Source organism: Schistosoma haematobium, chromosome ZW, assembly GCF_000699445.3.
Source record: "Schistosoma haematobium chromosome ZW, whole genome shotgun sequence".
In the NCBI taxonomy this organism is placed as follows: Eukaryota; Metazoa; Platyhelminthes; class Trematoda; order Strigeidida; family Schistosomatidae; genus Schistosoma; species Schistosoma haematobium.
Window position 1 is genome coordinate 74,589,405 of NC_067195.1, and position 23,807 is coordinate 74,613,211.

Here is a 23,807-nt window from a genome sequence, read left to right on the forward strand (position 1 = left end):
GTCATCAGCTAAGTAGATTTTACTGCGATAGATGACACCTAGCATAAATGTACTACATCCGATAGCCAATTTACAGCTAATGATTTCACAAGTACCGCCATCATGGGATTCGCTAGCAGAGGAGCGGGTATTTAGGCTATTGGCTATATATAACAGGACGCCACCTCCTTTTCTACTTCTATGTCTATCACTCCTGAGATAATGGTATCCGAATAATTCTGGTGTAATGTCTAAGTCATGGACTAACCAAGTTTCTGTCACTGCTACGATGAGTGGCTTTAATCTGTCCACCAATGTTTCTAGTTCATGGAACTTATTTCTTAGACTACGAGCATTGGCATATAAGACTCCTAAGTGGAACGGCCTATCCACACAGGCCTTGGTAGTATTCGCTTCCAAGACCTGATTATCCGAAAACCCACTAGCCGGAGATTTTCCTTACCGTTTTGCCGACGGGTTTTGAGTTCAGTAAATGCTTTCTTCCTTTTTATTCTATCTTCGAGAGACATATCAGGTCTAATCCGTATATCGGAATTGTCGTGACAACGAGCGCCACTTAACAGGAGATCCAGTTGCTTCTGCGATCCTAGGATTACCTTACGGAGTCTACATGGTCGGGGTTCGACATTTTCCTCAGTCCTCTTGCCTATTCTAACCAGCTTTTTACCTGAACTCCTTTAGAGTCATCTGGTAAGATACTGCGAATATATTCTTCCAGCTTCTCTAAATCATGCGCTTGTCTAATTTTCGGATCAGGGTCGTTTGACTCCAGCAATTTGCTCACAATAATACTCGATGAGATTAGATTCTTCTTCTCACTCACGCCAGGGTGTGTTTCTCTCCTCTATTAGATTTTGGCAGTGCGTCAGACTTTGATTGTGCATTTACTGACTTGCTAACCATCTGCGTACTGCCTACAGCCATTTTCTTTTAACTTCGTTTTCTCCGTACTGCAGTCCATTTTTCATCCCTCAGGATACTGAGACTATTTGGAGCAGTGACGGCTTTATCCAGATCTTAAGTTTCCACTGGGGGTGCATGGTTACCAATATCAGTATCAGGTGGTACTACCCCGTTGTTAATGTCAACGGAGATTTCACTTTTCCGTCAGTCATAGTCGGTTGTTTAAGGCGTCTCATAACAGCACGTACTACACTGACACATTCGTCACTGTTGTAGGGCCAGTGAAATGTCACTGAGCCCTAGCCAAATCATCCGGCAGTTGGATCACTGAATGTCGAACAGATCGTCGCTCCCTGCCAAGGTCATGTACAACTGACGCGCATTAGTTAATTGTATGTCATGGACTGGCCCATGCGGCAGTGGTCTTACTTTGGCTTGTATCTACTTTAACTAATATATTTCTGTAATAACGTCCTTTGTGTTGTACAGTCTTCAAAGCATCTATAGTACCTTGTTACGTCAATGGGGGTAGTCCACGTAAGGTGCTGACCACGAGGTGTGACTTCGACGTTAGTTGGTTCGTCACACTATTCACGTCTAACTCGAGTAGGCCTCCAATCATTTCGACATAGATCATCTACGTTGGTGATAAACACTGGTGAGCAAGACTTCGAATAACGCAACCTATCACTATAATCTTTATTATTGTATTCTATACTTATTCTTTTTCATTTTTATCATCGCCTATGTTAATCTGTTACTGTGAACTTTCGTTGCTTCATGTCAATGTTGATTAGCATTTAAACCTAAATAATTCGTTCAATCGACAGAACTAACCAATCAACTACGATTATAATCGGCTATCGTGGTTCTTTAACAAGCATTAGCAGCATGTAAATGCTCCTGTGTAATATGTCTGTTAAAATATCAACCACTCGTGAGTATAGCCACAAGGCAACACGAACGCATATCTCCTTGTACCTTATCCACTGGTATAAATAAGACAAGATTAACTATCGACTATAAATTCATCTTTCTGCTTAACCACTATCCACTAGAATGTTCTGCTTTTTTTTACCACTGCCTGCCTAATTTCCAATTGCTGAGTTCCATGGCCAAACAGAGGATACGAATGCTAGAAATTCACGTCTACAACGCTGTGTTAATCGAAAAATTTAATCAACAGTACCTCGTACATAATCCAGATTCAAACTACTGCCTACTTCATTACTTAAAGGCAAGGGTAACCCAGGCGAGTTTCATAATTTCATTAGATTATTTCGTACTATATTTATGATGCGTGATAACATTTCGTAGTTGCTTTCACGTAAACTAGTCATATATTCTGTCACTGCCGTCAAGTTTTAGTCGAAATCATGTACATTTATGACTCGTTAGTCGACATACTGTGGTAAAACATATTGCATGTACACGAGCACGCTTAGTCCATGTCCCAAGTACACATGTCGTACTTAATATGTCACTTAACGCTAGGTAATAAGCTCTTTGTATCAGCCTTTTACGAAATGGCCACGTTACCTGGACCCTCTAAACCTTAGTTACATTGGTGGTTACCATTTTAATTAATGTTTATTATACCCCTTGTATTTGCTAATAATTCACACGGTAAATCATGGCTCGATTTCCTTATTACACGACAGTCATTTTAATTCTATTTTCGGTTTATTTACATGCGATACGGGTTTGGAAAATATCTAAACGTCATCGGAAATTCTCCACGAACCCAACCATAGTTTCGTATATGTTTTTATTCACACATCCAACTGTTACGCTAATCATACCTAAGCGAACGTTCAGTGCAACTGTCAATATACGTAAGAACGATGTTATTTAGACTTGACATTGTAACACATCTGAACCATTGTAGTTGTTCTACTTCGATGTCGTACTTCATTTTATGAAGTATTGTTTCATCGTGGCTGTTATTTAACAGATGATTCCGGTACATCAATCGGCTGTCCAACTACTCGACGATTTACAACCTGTCCAGTTCAATTGGTGGTCTGACGACAATATCATTCGCGCGAATCATCAGTTTATGCAGTCGAGCGAATCTCCTGCAAACTGAAAACGATATTGTCGCCTCTATCCCAACACTGACAGCGTTTTTCACGGGTATCATTGACACGAGTCCAGAGTGACACTCTTGGTTTCTTATGTTCTTCTCGATATTTTTCTGTTCACTAACCGAACAAACACGCAGCATTCACCGTTTATCATCTTTTAGAGACTTCATCGTGCCACCTTTGCTGTGGATTTGTAGCCTTCAACCCTTACTGACTGTAACAGCAGTCATCGACTTTTCAAACTGTGACTACAAGTTGGTCAATAGCTTCGCACAACGAAATAACGACCACTCTTCACTGTTATACTTCTGTACTTACGGTTAGTCTGTTAGATATAGATATAACTAGAATTCGACACTAATTAATGGCTGTCAACGACACTGCCCGACTTACAACTTTAAACTAATGACAGTACAAATATGGATATCGATTGATAATACACTTATCCTACTATCGCTATAGCATCATTACTCTTGCGGCAGACTTAACGTTTGTCATCGGAGGAACTGAATTACTTGTCAAGGCTATATATTTCAGCGCGACTTGATAGAACAATTAAACGTTTTGTTCTTTTCATTATTTCTATGGTTAATCAATTTACGTTTAAGCAACGACCTACTAACATATTATGACTCGCTGTTTCCCGACCAGTTTCTGCCGCCTCCTTTCCATTTGTTTTACAGATAAGCAATACCTGGAGAATTTATAATATTCGTTTGACACTCTCCGACGCGCGACTGCTCCCAACATGTTTGGTACCGATTCAACCGGCCGCTGAATCTGGTGGGGAGTATTGTAGGGCCAGTGAAATGTCACTGAGCCCTAGCCAAATCATCCGGCAGTTGGATCACTGAATGTCGAACAGATCGTCGCTCCCTGCCAAGGTCATGTACAACTGACGCGCATTAGTTAATTGTATGTCATGGACTGGCCCATGCGGCAGTGGTCTTACTTTGGCTTGTATCTACTTTAACTAATATATTTCTGTAATAACGTCCTTTGTGTTGTACAGTCTTCAAAGCATCTATAGTACCTTGTTACGTCAATGGGGGTAGTCCACGTAAGGTGCTGACCACGAGGTGTGACTTCGACGTTAGTTGGTTCGTCACACTATTCACGTCTAACTCGAGTAGGCCTCCAATCATTTCGACATAGATCATCTACGTTGGTGATCTACACTGTCAGTGCTCGTGTTACCAGTGCATTCGCCATCGTTCCTCTTACAGGCCAGGGCCAATAGGCTCATAGCCTCCTGTATTAGTAATGTCTTATTTGAACAGCAAAACATGCAGAGCCAATGTGAGTTAGGCTTCGAATATCTTTTGTATTCAGAGGGGCTTAAACGGGTGCACATCATATAGAACCACTTTTTGCATCCATCACATTGCATTCCTTCCTCCACAGGGAACAAACAGTTTGGTTGTCCACATTTGTGAGTACTACCAACCATTCTAGTCAGATTAAGGTGTAAAACACAATATGATCGCAGTATGAACACAGTGTCAGTCAACGAGTAAAGGGTACTACAAGGCAAACTTTAGCAAGATTTCAAACCTTAACTAAAGTACTTTGATTAAGACCAAGAATGCTTTTGATGCAATAACTACACAAAAGCAAAGATAATCACAACAAGTACAAAATCACTGCCCTTTTTGAAACACCGACGACAAACTAATATGGAGGCAGAAACGATACTGCAATCGAATACTTTAACTGAAACAAATTCAATTAAAGTGAAAACAGTAATATTGATATGTAATAACGATCAAAACAATAGAATTTACTAAACGAGGAAAAATACCACTGTCTCTTTAATTAGCGCGCGCACAGTTTATATCTCCACTGGTGATAAATTGCATTGAAGAGACAAATCTTACTGCTTAAAGGCTTCTTTTAGTTCGCTTTTGGTGTTTTTGAACAATTTGATAGTGAGTTTGTTTTTACTTATCAACAGACCGCTCATGTGCGTTGCATATAATCCGCCGTATACGATTTCTGCGCAAAAATGTCTATCGGAGGGGGCTACAACTATTCATATATATTTAAATATATAATTGTTGGTGATATGGGGGTAGGAAAAAGTTGTTTAATGCACCAGTTCACTGAAAAAAAGTGTAAGCTGATGTTTCTTCTCACGCTGTTGTCCTTTAGTTATTCCGGATTGCCCACATACTATTGGTGTTGAGTTCTCCACAAAAATCATTGAAGTAAATGACCAGAAAGTTAAGATCCAGATATGGGATACAGCTGGCCAAGAACGTTTCAGGGCAGTAACACGATCGTACTATCGAGGAGCTTCCGGGGCTTTACTAGTTTACGACATCACACGGAAGCCAACCTTCAACCGGATTCAAACGTGGTTAACAGATGCTAGGCGACTGACTTCCCCCAATACCGTTATCTTTCTTATTGGCAATAAGGCTGACCTCGAAGAGCAACGTGATGTTACTTATGAAGAGGCTAAACAACTGGCAGATGAAAATGGTCTTTTGTTTCTAGAGTGTAGCGCTAAATCGTAAGTCTTTCTGATTTAGTTTCGAAATGTTTCTATGTACTTACAAGCTAGGCAGCAAATACTTCGGGCTGGTTACGCGGCCTTTACTTGATAATGAACCAATGGGACGAAGTCATCAAGTCGTTTTTCAGCAGCTGTTAAGATCGTTAATTAATCCCATGACAATTCGTTCATAAAGGTTCAAAAAACGCAAGGATAAATAAGATTTCACGCGCTCAGAAAATGGCAAAGTCGATCTTAATTACGTCAGGATGCACTTAAGTGACGTATCTAATATGACTGATATCACTAGTTCGGGATAATATGAGATGGCTTGGAACTTATCAGTTATACTGATGCGAACACCTTGTCTGCCCTTAGGTTTTGATCAGCACGTTATTAGTTCGACTCCCCTTTCCTCTCACGTCTTTGTTCTGATGTTTTCCTTCCGACTTCCTCTATTCCCGTATAACATTAAAACCTGAAGTTTATCCGTTTTTGTTTTGCTTTATGAATTCATCTGTTTCTCCGAGATATATTCGATTAATGCTTCTGCATTCTTCACTAAACTACTTGGGTTTTTGCGTAGTCCTGAAGCGTGTTATCACTGGACAAATCTGTGATTTCATTGGTACAGGATTTTAGGTAAGAATATAATTTATGGGCGAAGCAATTAAATTTAGGACACCAGGTCATGAATTTTGGCGCAAAATTCACTCACTCATTTGGCCAGGTAGCGTCTTGACATTCCATCTGATTTCAGTTCTTGATGAAAATTCGTAAACCTAATCCCTAACCATCAAATATAGATCATAATCCTTATTCTCCAAACTCCTTTATAACCCTCATTTAGCCCTAGTAAATAGGTAGACACTCTCTAGGTCACTTTTATTTTATTTTATTTCAACACAGATAATGGTACAAAGAGGCACCAAATACATATGCGCCACACAAATCTAGGTCACTTTGGTGTCGCTCAAATGTTGTCCCTAAGTTATAGTGTCAAGCCATTTTTAATACTTCAAACGCTAAGTGGAGGACGATTTCATTGGTTCACTTCCCCATGAATGTTGTTTAGACAGACAAGCTAATTTGTGTTCGGGTCTTGGATGTATTGATCACGTTATTGATTCCCTCTAGCTGCTTAAATACTGCCACATTTCTGTAGTATGACAATCATATTTCTTGATATCAAGGCCACTTTCGACTTAATGGATGAAACCGCTTCGGACTACCGTTGAAAACAAATTTGCCGGAGTTATCTAATAGTATCTTGAAAGGTCCATACAAACACCCCAAAAAGAGTTAGGTTATCCAACTATTTCTCTTCACTGTTCCAGTCCAACTAATTAATTAGTTTAGATTAGTTCCCCCACATTCTCTCCCATTTTGCCACTGATAACACTGGAAATAGCTTCAAAGGAAGTACATGTTAGTGATGTGAATGATTTCGACATCAAGTACGCGGAAGACATCGTATTTTTACTCGATAAAAGGCTATCAAAGTTGCACCTGATCAGTATCGATCTTAACGAGTTCAGTTATAGTCACCGGTCAACTACATTCACAACATAATTGCAGGTTAACTCAGAATTTATTTCCCTTCATAACCTTCCCAAAGGGTTAGACGGGTCTATAAAGAGTAGTATTTAGAAACCCGATGTAGAACAAGTAGTACATAAACTTCCGAAGTTAGGTTCCACTGAACAGACAAGGAAATCCAACGTATTCTCTATCATTAAGGGTCCAACAAATATGCACAAGCAACAGAACTGACCATGAATTGAGTATAATCCGTAACTCATAAACGAATTCTCTCGTAACCAGACAGAAAAACACGGGTGACGAATATGTGATTCATGAGCATCGGATTCAAAAGGTATAGAGCCGCAGAGATCCTGAAAAACTGAATGTTAGGATCTCTTTAAGAGACATCCTAATAAGCCTAGGTTCAAATCTTTTATAGGTGCCTGATCTGAGGATCTGTCAAGGATAAACTCATTTCGGGTTACTTCACTATGTATCTGATAGTTTACTTGCTCTCGTGTGGAGGTTATATTAGCCTTGAAAAATACCCTTTCCAAACATCTATCCGTACGCTACCATTCATGATTATCTAAAGGGAAATATAAACCAGTTGTCAGCTGTATTTTTCAACAGATGGTCGTGTCCTCCCCCACTAGAATAACCATTCAACATTATCCACATAATCGAGCGAACTGGCTCAAAGAAAGTTCGAATCAGAAGTTTTTGTAAACTAAAGGTTTTAGTAAATCATCACTTACAACCTTATCTGTGTTCAAGAGTAACACATTCAGTCCCTAATTTCACCGTCTCCCTAGTATTTCTTGTATTTGTCATTAGTAACCATTCGCCTCATGTGGATAATTTTTCCACATCCATAAATTATCTTCACTGTACTGCTCCTCATTACTTCTTGACTATCACCTGACCTTTTTGTACTACTTGATAGCTTTGTTAGTAACGTAATACCTCTGTATTTGTTACAAAAAAAACTTTAAAAATAATTATAATGTGCTCTTACAACTCTAGTAAATGAAATCATTTAAAAGTCGAATTTCCGCTAGCTTGTCTTGATTTTGCTCAATGACACATTGATTTTTTGTTCTTGACTGTATTCTAATGAGTGGTATTGTTGTTTGTTTATCTGTTGATTTCAGGAATTTGCTTCAATATAGTCATTTTACCTTATGAAGTGCTTTTTTGGTGACTTTTTAATAAGGATTTGTGTGATAGATAGTTCAGCCGGTCAGTCATCCGCAACGTAAAACCTAGCAGATGTATACATCGGATAAACTTGCCACACCCCATTACCATTGTAAAATGAAACTAACAGAAAATTCAGGAGTATTAGAAGTGGTATCAAAACTAGTAATAGAAAAGACTAGACCGAAAATAAAACCCTTCTTAGAATTGGCTGTGGTTATCGAAAGTAGAGGTGGAAAGAATTAGAATAGTTGTTCACTTTTTAAATATCTGTGATACTAAGCCTTAAGACCTCTGAATGATAGTTGAGTTAAATTTTGTTACTCTCCCATCTGTTCTTCATCCACTGGAATATTAATGGTATTCATATTAGTCCCAAAATCTTTGACAGTAACGATAACTTTTTTCGAAATCTAAAACTTTGATGCAGTAAGAATCTGAAGAGACGTTTTACAGATAAACATTACGATAGTAATTTTCATAGAGATAAATCCGAAGAGGTTTTCATTGCACTGTTACATAGCTAGCCTTAATTCCGAGCCACAATGTTACAGAGGCATTCGACATCCATCAACTAAATCCTAGGGACATCACTCATTTACTTTCCTTTCCAGATCCATATCTTTATTTCACAGTATTCTCGTTCCTCTGATTTTATTTCTGATATTGACAAATACAGCTGTCTTTAAGGTCTTAATACACCAAGATTGGTGCCCTCACACGAATACTGTTCATCGTACCCGTTAAAAACCAATCATCCCACTTCATGGGTGGTGCTAATATTAGTAAGTGCAATGTCAGATTTGAAATGACTATACATTGTCTAAACACGCAAGTATACTACGGCGATGTGCCCCCAAATGCCCCGGTGTGGCCGAGAGTGGGGTGGGCTCGCTCTCCCTTGAAAAATGCTCTCACATGGCCACGCGTATATAGCCTCTGCCAGGAAAGTCCTACTCACTGCCTTATCGAGGCATTACTGTTGTATACGAAATTAAGAGGATGAAAAGCGAATGTCCAGAGCTTTAATCGGGTTAGTGGATATGGAGAATCCATTTATAGGAGTTGGAAAACCCTAATTCTAAACCAATGATGCACATGGGCTCCAGGATCCTGAGGGAACAAATGGCGTATGAACCAATTATTCGTTACCAGCTAGCACAGAACTGCATCTCCTGGAGCTGATCCACGGTACTGTGGATCAGACCTTTGCGTCGAAGGCTCCGAGTGTGGCCCCCTAAGAAAACCACACATATCAAGCGAGATTGCGTAGCGCATATGTAACTATGTGTTAAAATAAATAAATATGAAATAAACCTTCAAAAACTATGTTAAACAACTGTAAAGCAAAAATGAGTTTACTTGTACTTCATTTGCGTTTCTTGAATGGTGTTTTGGTATGATACAGACAGCATAATTGACTTGTATAGAAAAATATTGAATGAATTTTGAACAGAATAACCAACTATTTATTTATTTAAACGCAAATATTGGTATAAAGGGGCACCAAATACATATGCACCACACAAGTCACCTGATTTGTGTGTAGGCTGTGATACTGCCCGGGTGCCCAGACCGAAACAAGTGGTTTTCTTAGGGGGCCACACTCGGAGCCTTCGACGCAAAGGTCTGATCCACAGTACCGTGGATCAGCTCCAGGAGATGCAGTTCTGTGCTAGCTGGTAACGAATAATTGGTTCATACGCCATTTGTTCCCTCAGGATCCTGGAGCCCATGTGCATCATTGGTTTAGAATTAGGGTTTTCCAACTCCTATAAATGGATTCTCCATATCCACTAACCCGATTAAAGCTCTGGACATTCGCTTTTCATCCTCTTAATTTCGTATACAACAGTAATGCCTCGATAAGGCAGTGAGTAGGACTTTCCTGGCAGAGGCTATATACGCGTGGCCATGTGAGAGCATTTCGAGAGGGCGAGCTAACTCTCCCCACTCTCGGCCGTACCACAGTTCGTGGTTCCTATGAGATATTGGCTATTATGTTGTTTTCATGCTATTATTCAGTCACTTTACCAATATTACGCAACTACTCAAACCACTCGGTTATTATTAAGTTCTCCACTCACCTGTATGCTCAAATTAATCATCTGTTGACCATGTTAACCTTTTAAAATTTATTTGGCCACAACACGTATGCAGCTTTAAAAGTTCATATAAAAAGTCGAAAATCTGTGATTACTTCTCTTATTTACTTACAGTGGTGCTAACGTAGAAAATGTATTCACCGAAACAGCTCGAAAAATATTCCAGAACGTCCAGGATGGAAGGTAAGTAGCGAAGTTAAGTGATTTTTATTTCATTTGGCTGCATTTTTATGTTCAACTCCTAAATATGTTTTAGGAACTGTAGGGGATTTTAGTCAAAGTGTGGAGGTTTTCGGTAGTTAAGAATTGAGAATGTTTGAAACCTGTATTTCCTAAAATCTAGTTCATCTGTAGTATGCGGTTGAAGTTATTTATTTATTTATTTATTTGAACACATAAATATTGGTACAAGAGAGCGCCAATATATATGCGCCACACAAAACAATGAGAATGCGAAGAGAAATAGAAAAAAAAACAACTAAGGAGCGCAAGAGAAAAAGAGAACAATAACGAAGAGATTGGTGTAAGGTAGTGTGATAGTAACGAGGTACAATCAGAAGAAATCTTTCAGGTAAGGAAGACACAACCACTTTTTATGAAGAAAGTAAAAGAAGGTTACAGCAGGATCGCCACTGGCTTCTATTCTGAGCCATATCTGATAACGTTTCTAGCCACTGTGTAGCACCATCTCTCAGACCCCTACCAGGGAGTCGTGAAGGACCGACACAAGCCAGTCCTTTGCAGCTTTCTTTCATACCACGACACCATGTCATGCACTGACCACCTCTCCGCTTCTTCCAACCAGTCCCAGAGTCGGCAAATAATGCACGACGTGGAATTCTCTGGGACGACATTCGGAGAACATGTCCAAGCCACCGAAGTCGGTGTTTCAAGATGGTGACACCAATTGGATTATCGTCTCAGTGCCCGAACACACGATGCCGGACCTCTGCATTACTGACATGGTGTTACCACTAGATGTCAGCAATCCTTCGGAGACAGCGATGATCGAACACAGAGAGTCGTCTAACGTCCTCAACTCGGAGAGACCAGGTTTCACAAGCATAGAGCAAAACTGCTCTCTCATCAGAGCTGTTTCTAGAATGTCATTGATGGCAAAGTTGAAGAGGAATGGTGAGATTGAGCAACCCTGCCTAACCCCACTGCTCGAATGGAACAATGGAGAAAGGTGGTTGTATGCCCTCACTCTGCCTGAGGTGTTTGTATATAGGGCTTTTAGGATGTTAATAAACTTCTCAGGCACACCCTTCTTCAATAGACAATCCTAGAGAACAGCCCTGATGTCAAGAAACACTACGGTTGTTGGCCTTTGATAAGTATGGCGGTGTTCTAACATTTGGCGGAGGGTGAAGATATGACCAATACATCCTCGACCAGAACGAAACCCAGCCTGCTCCTCGCGAGTCAATCTTTCTCGGGTTTTGAACAACCTACGAAGTATGACGGAAGCCAATAGCTTGGACGCAATCGGAAGTAGACTTATCCCCGATAGTTGTTACAGGAACGACGTGAACCCTTTTAAAGATAGGGACAACTATCGACTCATTCCATGACGTTGGTACACTCTCTAACTCCCAAACCTTTGTAAACAACGTCATCAATTCTTAGTCAAAAAGTCACCACCATCTTTAAAAAGAGCCGGAGGTAAGTCATCTGGGTCAGGTGGTTTGTAACGCTTCAAGAGTTGGAGTTTCTTGCGGACGTCCGCCTCATTTGGTGGATCAGTCGTCACCGGCCACAGAGAGCAGGACAGACTGACCGATGTTGCCGGAGCAACAGGCCAGTTGAACTGCCCTTCGAAAAATTCTGCCCATCGTCCAAGACGTCGATGGATGTTAGTGATTGGCATCCCATCATCCTCGCAGATTGTTTCACTCACACCAGACTTCTTGCTGCCAGTGGCTCGGATGAGCTGGAAGAGCTTCCGGTAGTTACCAGATGCAGCTGCTGCTTCCATCTCATTAGCACGCTCCGACCACCAGGCTTCTCGGTCCTTACGCAAGCTTTGCCCAATTTCCTTACGTAACATCCTTCGTTTGTGGTCAAACTCACGGTCACCCGGAGTAGACCGACGGGCTTCAATGAATTGTAAGGAACCTGAAGAAACCCAGTGCTTATAAATGGGACGTCTCGTGAACCCACAACTGACTGTACCTGCCATTTTCATGGAGTCATGCAATTGCAACCAATGCTCATCTATACTTTTCGGTGGAATGGTAGCTAGCCTAGAAACTAGCTCGGTTCGATACTTACTAGCAACAGAAGTTGCAACCAGCTTGCTAACATCAATCCGTTGATGGTGGTCACTTCGTTGTCCACTGAAAAGTAAGGCAAGATTGGTGCAGACCAAGGCATGGTCAGAGTCCAGATAGGTACTCCAAAAAGAGCGGCAGTCTTGTACACAACCACGCCAGCGGTAGCTGATCGCGATGTGATCAATCTGAGTCGAGGCTTGAGATGCAGAGGGAGGACGCCAGGTGGCACATCGGCGATGACTGTGCCGAAAGTTAGTGCTAGCCAGAAACAGGTTGTGGTCTGTGCAAAGTTGCAGTAGACGGTCCCCGTTATCTGACCTGCGACCAACGAGTCCCCATCGGCCACCTAAACGACTCCCTTCTGTGCCTAGACGCCCGACCTGAGCATTCAAGTCTCCGGCTAGTACTACAATATAAGTCGAACGCACTTTCTGGAGAAGAACAGATAACTGGTGGTAAGTCTCATCCTTGATCGCATCCGGGCTGCAATCTGTCGGGACATAGGCGGAGATGACGAAAAGACATCGTTTCTCACGTCGATTTCTTCTCACTTTGATGGAACTCTCTAATCTAACAACACATAACCGACTGTTAATGGGGATCCAATCGATTAGTGCTGCCTCAGCTCTAGCGCTTAGTGCGACACCAACGCCAGCAAGACCAGACGAAGATGCCACAGGGTCCCCGGATAAGCGCAAGTAAAACAAGCTTTTCGAAGTGACAGATGTAGAGCGAATTTGTAGTACTTCACCAGAGTCTTGAATATGGGTCTCGGATAGACAGCAGACATCGATATGAAAACTTTCCAAAGACATAGCCAACCCTATCTGTTGTCCAACCTGCATAAGTGTGCGAACGTTGAAGGCAGCCAGTTTGAATGGTGCACGTGGTTTCAGAAAAACTGTTTCAGTACTCATATTCAGTAGTAACATACAATTTTCAACCGGACAGTGACACGAGAACGTTTAGATACAGTCGAATTTCCACCAAAGACGAGCCGCTGTATAAGTATAAAAGAGGGTGAATAATGTCGTAGTAAATAATAATAATAATAATACTAATAATAATAATAATAATAATAATAATTTGATTGCTATTCGAAGCGAGAAAAGTAGTTTCCATAGATATAGAGAGTTCATCATTTGCGTGTGGGCTGCGATACTGCCCGGGTGCCCAGATCGAAGCAGGTGGTTATCTTAGGGGGCCACTCCCCGAGCCTTTGACTTAAAGGTCTAACCCACAAGGCAGTGGAGCATCGTAAGGAGATGCAGTCCCATGGTAGCCGATGACCAATGATTGGTTCATACGCCATTTGTTCCCGCAGGATACTGGTGCCCATGTGCACCATTGGTTTGGAATCCGGTTAAAGCGCCGGACATTCGCTTTTCGTCCTCTCATTTTCGTAAACAACACCCCTGCCACGAGAAGGCAATGAGTAGGACTTCCCTGGCAGAGGCTGTATACGCGTGGCCGTGTGAGAGTATTTCGAGAGGGAGAGCGGACTCTCCCCACTCTCGGCCGTATCAGGGCATTCGGGGAGCCTGGTACATATGTGCGTTGACCCAAGTCGCCATACTACATTGGCACGACGAGATGAAAATAACAGGATGTATAACAAAGAAAATTGAAGTTTGTGACAATAGAAAAGAATTAACCCTAAGAATATGGATCTAGAAGACAGTAGAAAACTATGTATTAAAAACAGTACTTAATATTACGAGAATGATAAAGTGAGTGTACCTGTGCCATCGCGACCTATTCTGAACCATGTCACTCACTCTCTAACCACGATTATTGTGCATCTACTAGCAAAACTCAGGTCGTCAGTCAAGGATTTCATGGATTGATAGCGTTTTTGTTTGGCCAATCCTAGCTTTATTCCGATCTACTTGTATGCCAGCATTCCTTGGTTGCCAAGGTTGGCGGTGATCGACCGCATGTGACATCCTGAACACTTCAATCAGTGAAGGTTCGTAACTTAATCAACCGGTCTGCCATCTCTACTTAACCGCAATATTGCTCAGTCGGTTTCATGAAACCTAAACAATGCTCAAGAGACACATATGGAAAACCTATCTAATGGGAAAACTAGCACAGTCATGCAATTAAAATAAGACGTTTTGATATTGTTTTAAGGCGTTCATTTTGTTTGCTTAACATACTTGTCAGTCAAAATTAGTTATAGTCCTACACAACTAGAAAACCTAAGACAAAATCAAACCTACTTGTAGATTTTAGAGACTGACTCCCCTATCATGGTAGGAATGAGCATTAACGTTATTCTCGCTTTTTTTTATAAGCCCACTTTGTTGTACTCTTTGAAATCTTGTTAGTGTAATTAACAAAATCGCTCATAAAAGCATTAACACATGTATTCTAACTGAAAGCCTGGTTCCTTGTTTTTTTTTCTTAAAAAGATTTAACTTTATAGTAACTATACGACCAAATACATACTTATGTATTCCACTTTGATTCACATGTTTTGTTTGATAATAAGTATTGTTACCTGTTTACCTTAAGTATTGAAACCGATGTTTAAACCTACAGTCTATTGTTTGGAATTTATCCGATTTAATCGTGACATAAATTTTTGCTGAAACACCTAACAAATTTAGTGACATGAAAGTCCACAACTTTTAAATCGGTAAAAGTTCTAGGAATTTACATTTCCGTGCTCGCGAACACCTCTCAGCTTGTCTATGCAAAGATCTAGTGAAGAAAATGAACAACCCAATATTGACCGATTTAGTGCAAACTGGTCATAGCGCCAGTAGAAACTAATCCTTTTCAATTATTTATCGGGTCAGTAATTTCTTGCCGAACCCTGTCAAACTCACAGTCTTTGAAACGGCTGAAGCAGTAGCCGTCCGGATTAAGAAACTGGAGCTATGTTCACAAAAGAAATGTCTTCAACTACTTCCCCTCTCCTGGCCAACCTCAAAGCCAATTAATCAATAGTAATCTTAGCTATTAAATGACCAAATTTGACTATTGTACTTACAACCTTTCGTAGTTAAATATAATTATTTCTGTCACCTTTATTCACATATCGTATTATTTTTGTTATCAGTCTTTTATTAGTTTAAGATCATTATTAATCTCCCGAATACATAATTTATTTACTTTACATTCGTATCGCCTTTAGTATATCTTACTAATTTTCTACACATTGTAGTCTTCCACTAAACATTTGATCGAATTTGTAATTGCACTATTGTTTTTCTTACCCCATCTGACCCATATTAATTCGGATCATGGATCTTAAAATTGCATCTAACGTAGAAACTGATTCAAGTTAACATTTTATACGAATCATCTTAACCTTAACAATTTTATTTAAAAAAAAAACGAAATTTATATGCTATAACCTTAAACGATGCACTTTGCCCTAAATCTGGACATTTTTCGGATTAATTTGGTTATAAAATTGTAGAACCTGAAGAGAATTCATCGAAAAGAATACTCTCTGTTCATATATATTAGTCTTTTAATATGATGAAGATCTTCAAACATTTAGAAATGTAATGGTAAACTACTCCAAAAGTATACACCTAATCTGTTTTGTTCGTAACACCACATCTACCAGATACCATGCTTAACAATAATTTTCATCGTAGCCACTTCTAATTATCACTAATATGGTCCCATTTAGATAAACCTGTATCAAGTATCTCACTGTATGGTGATCAGTAAGACATCTCACTAGAAATAATTTAATAATCTGTTATTTTAATACGCATATTTTTGGTTGAAAATATAACTCATTAATTCACAAGCTCTTAATTCTATCTCACTAATGGTGTTAAAAGTCTTGTGAGACAAATCAATCTACACCAATTATTTGTTTCGTCTTTTTATAACATATCTGATTTTTCTGGCTTCCAATCAACTAATATCAATTATAACAGACATCATTCTTCAACTACTTTGCTCTATGTTAGTCAAATGTTCAGCTTAGTCTCAAACTGTTTATTGGTTTTATATATATATATATATATATATATATACCTTAAAATACTTTTTAATGAAAAAATTAACATAGAAGTCGGTCATAAAAGGTTATATTCATAAAGAAAATATTCACTGCTACTGCCTAATCCTTGTAAATAATGATAAGCAGTTGTGAAGTTTTGAATTATTTTCACTGCATAACTAGTCTTGTCTTTTTAAAGTAACATTTTTGCTCAGAATACAATTTGTATTTCAGTGTCCAATATTTTATTTTATCTTTTCTAGTGTATATCTAAACAGTGTTGATGGAGGTGTAATAAGTAAAGGTTCATTAACGCCAGGTACTGGACGGAATAGTGTAGAACTTGGCAATTCAGCTTCAACTAATGATGGAACTCGTCAAAGTGGGTGTGCTTGTTAAAAACAGAATTCATATATGAAACAAAAATAAACACAATAAAGAAAATCCTGTTACATTATAGGAATTTATCTTTCCCGTGATCACGATTTTTCATTTTATTTTGTTCCAGAATAAAAGTCATTTTTCATACTTAGCATCATCATTATCGTCATGGTAATTCATAATCGTCATTTTCAATAATTATTATTGGCTTTTTCTTTGCAGTTCAAGTGAATTTATACATATTTTAAAAATTATCGGGTTTCAGACACTATGCATATATGTTGTTCACTGATAAAGTCACTTTTTCTAGTTAATATCTTTCTTTATGAGAATAGTTTAATTTGTACATTTGATCACCTTTTTTTAATTTTCTGACCAATAATGTGCTTTATATTTTATCACTGACGCTCTTCTCACCCTCTATGTGTGTTTGTCAATGTATTTGTGTTCCACACTATATTGGATCATTGATGTTGTTAAGTTGACATAACATGGCCGTCTACCTGTTTCGTTCGATGTTGTCATTATTTAGTTTATTTAAGAAAGACATTATTTTTATCTTACTTCTCTCTTTACCATTCTACTTGATGTAATTCAATAACGTAAGCATGATTTTCTGTGTTGGCCATAAGTTATGTGCAAACACTAAATTTTGTACAGATGTCTTAACCGGAGCAAATATTACATATTACTGTGTATGTATTTGTGTGATCTTCTGTATGCGGTTGTAAAAAGATGTAACTCTTTTCACTTTAAATTGAGTCAATAATGGAAAAAAAAGCATTCCTCCTTTATGCAGGTTTCCTCTTCTTTTCAATAATAAGACGAATCATGAGGTTATATAATTTTGTTTAAGTATGTTCTTTCTTAATAGCTATATATATTCTAACGATAATTTCCTCGCACCGTTTATTTCTTTTATAAAGCTACTATGTGATACTTTTTCCACGGTACAATGCATAAAAGCACAAATCTATTTCTTATCGGGTAAATTGATTGATGGTTAATAATATTTTCTAAAGATTGAATATTTTACAAGCTTTTTCTTTCTTCAATATGGATTGTTTCTACAACACAACTCATATGTTTCTTCAAATTTCTTTCTGTTCATTTTGTATTTGTTCTTGAAAACTGTTTTGTATTCTCTCGTTTTTCTTTTCCAAAAACAATCTCTCCATTTGCTTGCTCATCTGTTTAAATCTCATTTTTATTTTATTCCTTAATCATGTTTTCGGTTTTTTCTTGTTGTTTGTCGATAATTAAATTGTGTACTGATTGATAACGATAATAATAATCGAAACACCTATGTAACTGCAAATACCTTCACTTATTTATTTATTATACATTTATCGTTGGAGAGTTGTTTCTTCTTCCTTCTAACAAATGAATAGGCAACATTGCCAACACTTAATTATTTTGAATGTTATTTCAAGAGGTATATGTCTTTTTACGGTCCACGCTTACCTAATGTACTATCACTGCTAAAATATAGCATATACCATATCATATAGCATTGTACCAACGAAGTTAAAACGTTTGGTAGTTAAGTCATTGTAGTGATTGTTTATTTATCGTTTCTATGATGGTATTGTCATTCAGTCGGTTTTAGATCCTTTATTGATTTTACATCTTTTTGATAAGCATGGATGTAAATGGTGAGCATATCTACGCATTGTGATCTACTTAACGAACTTATGTTGGTACTAGGTGAATAACATTTTGAATATTAAAAGGTTCTTGTTTTGCCTCAGTGACAGGTATTCTTCCAAGTTTTGCATACTTATTAATTTGTGAAATCAGCAATTTAAATTCAAATAGCTCTTTCTAAAAAAAATAATTCATAAGGTGATTATTGTTTCCAATTTTAGCTGTAATGTTGTTATTTCTGCTCATCGGATAAAGGCTTATTTTGATAGTATATTTTAGTGATCATGCTTGTATTAAATTACTTACGTAATTGAGTTACAAACTTTTTAGCCTGTTGTTCACAATATCAATTTTGTGTATGGTGTACGCAAGCATGCAAAAGCATGTTTCTTTAAATGCCATGAACAGAAATAAACGTACATAAGAGCAGATTTCACATTGGTCACTGTCTAAGCGATTCGTATTGATTTTACTGTCGTCCAAAATAACGAAATATACATAGAACAAGCTAATTTATACCATAGGTATGATCGATATGACTTGCCAAAAATAGCAAAAATTGGTGAACAATGTTAATGATGTTCAGTAATTCATTAATAATGTATAGGTTTGTGGGGATCGGTGTATGTTATTCTGATCACAAGCCGACCTAAGTTGGCTAACCATTGGAAGCGATAGATATCTACTTCGTCCTAGTATACAACACCCCAGTAACGGTTATTCAAGACTCCACTGGGGATCGAACCCAGGGCCTTCATGTTTTGCTCTTAGGGCCTAACCTTTAGACTACTGAATCGGCACCCACTGGTTTACATGTCTAACTTCAATCAATTCACAACATTCCCCAACTACTTTTCATTGTTTTCGATGGGTAACTACTTCACATACGACAGGGTTGGGCTCCACTTGTTAAGATTTTGCTCGAGATTCGAGGTTACATTCTGGTTGTGATGGCTATTTGTCTTCAAGTACCTAATTATCTAAAAATTCTAGACACTTCCTTTATTTAGCTGGTTGAATTGAAATTCATACTGACAACGTAGATACTCTTAAGAAAAAATCACAGATACATTGTTTAGAAGCTTTATGTTTCACTGTCTAATTTAAACTAATGATTTTAGTATTGATTTAAGTTTTCTGAAAAGAATTCACCAATCTGAAATTCATGTCCTGAAAGTTATCATGTTCTCACTAATAACTGATTTCCAAAGCTGATTTTCGGAGTTATTTTGGGAAGTCATGACTCAACTGAGTCAAGTCATGATCTCATCAAGGTTCATTTACACTTTCGCTTTCTATGAAATGCTAATGAGAATCGTGGTTACCTTGTAATCTGTGATCACTCCGTCACAAAAAATGTCAACAAAAAGAAGAAAAGTAAGTTGAACCGTCTTTCACAGTTACTTTGAATTTGCTTAATTAATCCAAATGAAAGATCAACATAAGCCTGTGTTTCTTAACAAAGTGTAAGAAATCACAGGTTATCTAAAGTGAAAGAAACCAATTAACTCTGATATATTAATCTCCGAGCTCTTTATATATGATGGTCCAGTTTTAGTAGCTAAATCGCCTAAGATATTAGCCAGAATCTGGTAAATTGGACATAATCCCATTTGACTAGTTTTGATTTTTGATCATTTCAGCTTATAAGAGAAAAAGTTGATGTTCACTGTCATGTGACCTGGATTTCTTTTCATTAAAACTGAGAAAAGAAAAGAAAATACTGTATAAATATAAAATAGTAGACTTCGTCTTTTATAGAACAACTACATAATAGTGATGTTGTAAGAATTGGGTTTTATTTATCACAATGGTTCCAAATTTCATTTTACCCAGTTAATTTGTCAATGTATCAACTATCTTAAATCATCTAAAATCAATTCTAAATTTAATCATATGACTTTTAATTGTTTTTATTTGTCAATTCAAGTTCATACCATTAATAACCATGAATAAAAAAAATAAACAATGCTTTGTCAAATATAATGTGACATTTCATAGTTAATAAGTTTTATTAAGATCTACATATTGTGTAAATCATATCCTATTTGACATAAGTTTTCATTGTGAATATGCCTCTGAAAAATCAATAATAAATGTTACCAACAGAGTTAAGTTATGAGTGAAATTGATATTGCCAATATTATAGACGTAAGATCTTGTAAATTGGCAGAAGTTAATTCAATAAATCAATGGATTTCAAATCAATGATTTTAAGGTATCATTTTGATTGTGAAATTTGATGACCCTGAGTTTGAGTATATGTTAAAGGAAATGTGAATGAATAATATTGAAAGTTCTGAACAAGAAAAGAAAAAAACCAGTCAAACAATTTCTAATAAACACAGGAAATAATTTTAGATTGATTTAAAAGTGAATGTAATTGAGATAACCTGAATAGGTCCAATCAATATGATAATCTACATTAAAGAATAAAAAGGTGAAAAAATTTTCATGAAACTTGCTAAATAAACAAAATTGAACTTTTTATGTATTACTTCCCGATCGTTGTTGCTATCTTGATGTGGTGAACGGGCCTGCCTATCGTGATGAAGCAAGCGAGCTATACTGGCTGGGACAACCGTTCCTCAAGGTCCTACCATGTCAGACAGGTCGGTTGAAGAGCGGTAAGACTAAAAGCAACAAACCCAAGGTCCGAAGATGAAGTCGTACTGCTGACTGTACAGAGGCATGACAGCAGTAAGGTGTTTCCTTCAGACAACCAGCATGAGAGCGATGCTGCCTTCCCACAAGGAGGGGTGGGGTTAGAAAAGGTCGACCCTAAAAATGCACACCTCGCCTTATCCCACGGATATCCGTCTCCGGCGGTAAGATCTCAACAAGTACGGAGCTAACACGAAAATCACCCATAAAAAGGTCGTGTGTCATTGACCTCAAGCAGTTGTCCCTTGGGCACTGTGGTCACGCTCTCAGGTCACTAAGGCCACTCCTAATTCAATTTCCTTTTCAGGTACCTCCAGAAGAACCCTTCCACGGTGTGGGCAACCAGGAAGTGATAACCGCCCTCATACCTCTAACAGCACTCAAGATCACTGACTTATGTCTTACTATAGTATGAATGAAAACAAACAATACACTGGAAATTGTGATCATTAACCCTGACATGTGATAAAATAGGATAAGAATTAGAACTTATAGTTAGGCATTAATTATACTGCAGAATAAATGACCTATAATTGACATATCCTCTAATCGTTTATTTGTCAAATGACTTCCTTTCATTCTTATTCTTGTGTTCAGTATTTTGCATTTGAGTTTAATATTTTATTAAATCTTCAAGAACGTTTAAATCTGGCTGTTAATTTTTCTTTAATATCACTTCAGTTGGAGGCTTGCGTCAATAATTCGGTCACATGAACAGTTATCACTCGGTTAAATAATGTCATTTCATATCATCTACCGATCAGCATTATTTTTTCTCACATTTTAATAATCTAAAATTCGTTAGTCAGTTTATGAAACTCTGAATCATAACAACATTTTTATCTCAGTTATCCGGTCGATACAGAGTAAAGTTGAACTGGACTATGCAAGAAAACTTCTATTTCACTCGATAGACCTTCTTTGGTTTGGGCATCCTGGCAATATCCCAGCCCACTCACAAATCAAGTGATGATTATTACCGGAAAAGTTATTCTTGCTTCAGCTCGCATTCAGACAAATTACATTCATAATCGTTTGGTAACATTCGTTTTCATCTCTTTTATACTACGTCACTTATCTAATACCCTTTATTCTCATTTTGAGTATTTTATTTTTCAACTTATTCGGCGACTTGCCTATGGTGGGAATCCTGTCTTATCTAAAAGACATCAAGTCACCGACTGGTAGAAAGTTGAATACTACCGCTGACTATGAATACTAAACCAGTCTTCCTGAAACTAATTATGCCATTCAAACTGGCCTCCATCAACGTTCGCACACTAATGCAGACCGGACAACAGATAGGGTAGTACCAGCCGGAGACATGAATGCTCAGGTGGGGCGTCTAGGCACAAAAGTGGGTCGTTTAGGTGGCCTATAGGGACTTGTTGGTCACAGGTCAGAAAATGGCGGAACGCTGAACCTTTACTCTCCATGGGTAGTGAGCAGATAGCAGTGGTCGAGTTCATGTATCGGGGTAGCTGAGTAAGTGCTGATGGTGGCGTGAGTGATAAGATCAATTCACGTATAATGAAAGCCAGAGCGGCTTATGCCAATCTGGGCCATCTTTGGCGCCTTCGTGATGTTAGTCTGGCTGTAAAAGGTCGGATCTACGACGAGTCGGTGAGAGTAGTTTTGCTCTATGCTTGTGAAACCTGGCCTCTCCGAGTTGAGAATGTTAGACGACTCTCTATGTTTGATCATCGTTGTCTCCGAAGGATTGCTGATATCCAGTGGCAACACCATGTTAGTAATACAGAGGTCCGGCATCGCGTGTTCGGACACAGCGACGATAATTCAATTTGTGTCCTAATCATAAAGCGTTGAATTCATTGGCTTGGATATGTCCTACGAATGTCGTCCCAAAGAGTTCCACTTCGTGCATTATTTGCCGACGCCAGGACCGGTTGGAGAAAGCGAAAAGGTGGTCAGTGTATGACATGGTGTCGTGTTATAATACAAGGTTGAAGAAAATTGGCTCCTGGTGGTCCTTCATGATCTCCTGGTTAGGGTTCTAGAGATGGTGCAACACTGTGCGTAGAGACGTTATCAGACACGACACAGAATAGAAGGCAGTGGCGATCCTTCTGTGACTTTCTTTCACTTCATAAAAGTGAGAATAACTTGTTTAGCTGAAAAAATTCTTCCTGACTGTGTTTTTGCTAACTGAACTGTTTCTCTCATTATTATTATTATTATTATTATTATTATTATTATTATTATTATTATTAATTATTGTTATTATTTCACCCTCGTGCACTAATTTCTGTTCATTGTTGTTCTTTTGTATTATATACACTTGACATTGTCTCTTCACAACTTCATTGTTATTGTATGATGCATATGTATTTGATGCTGATTTGTACCAATGTTTATTTATTCAAATAACTAAATAAATAAAAACAGCAAGGTTTTCATTATCAAAAAATCTAGATGATTAAAAGCCGACTAAAAGTGTTAACATATCAAGTCACATTGTTAATCTCATAACACAGTAATTTATCACCATAGAAGTTTTAGAAAAAGTTTTTTTGGTTAAAGTAATCAAAT

The 23,807-nt window shown here is 38.1% G+C and overlaps 1 protein-coding gene across 1 annotated transcript; it reads left to right on the top strand.

Moving 5' to 3' along the window:
- The first annotated feature begins 4,899 nt into the window (after positions 1 to 4,899).
- RAB14 (Ras- protein Rab-14) lies at positions 4,900 to 22,918 on the top strand. The gene is made up of 4 exons (XM_051212289.1): positions 4,900 to 5,104; positions 5,142 to 5,505; positions 10,431 to 10,499; positions 16,829 to 22,918. The coding sequence occupies exons 1-4, from the start codon at positions 4,996 to 4,998 to the stop codon at positions 16,962 to 16,964; spliced, it is 678 nt and encodes a 225-aa protein (XP_051072460.1). The 5' UTR covers positions 4,900 to 4,995; the 3' UTR covers positions 16,965 to 22,918.
- Positions 22,919 to 23,807: the final 889 nt, after the last annotated feature.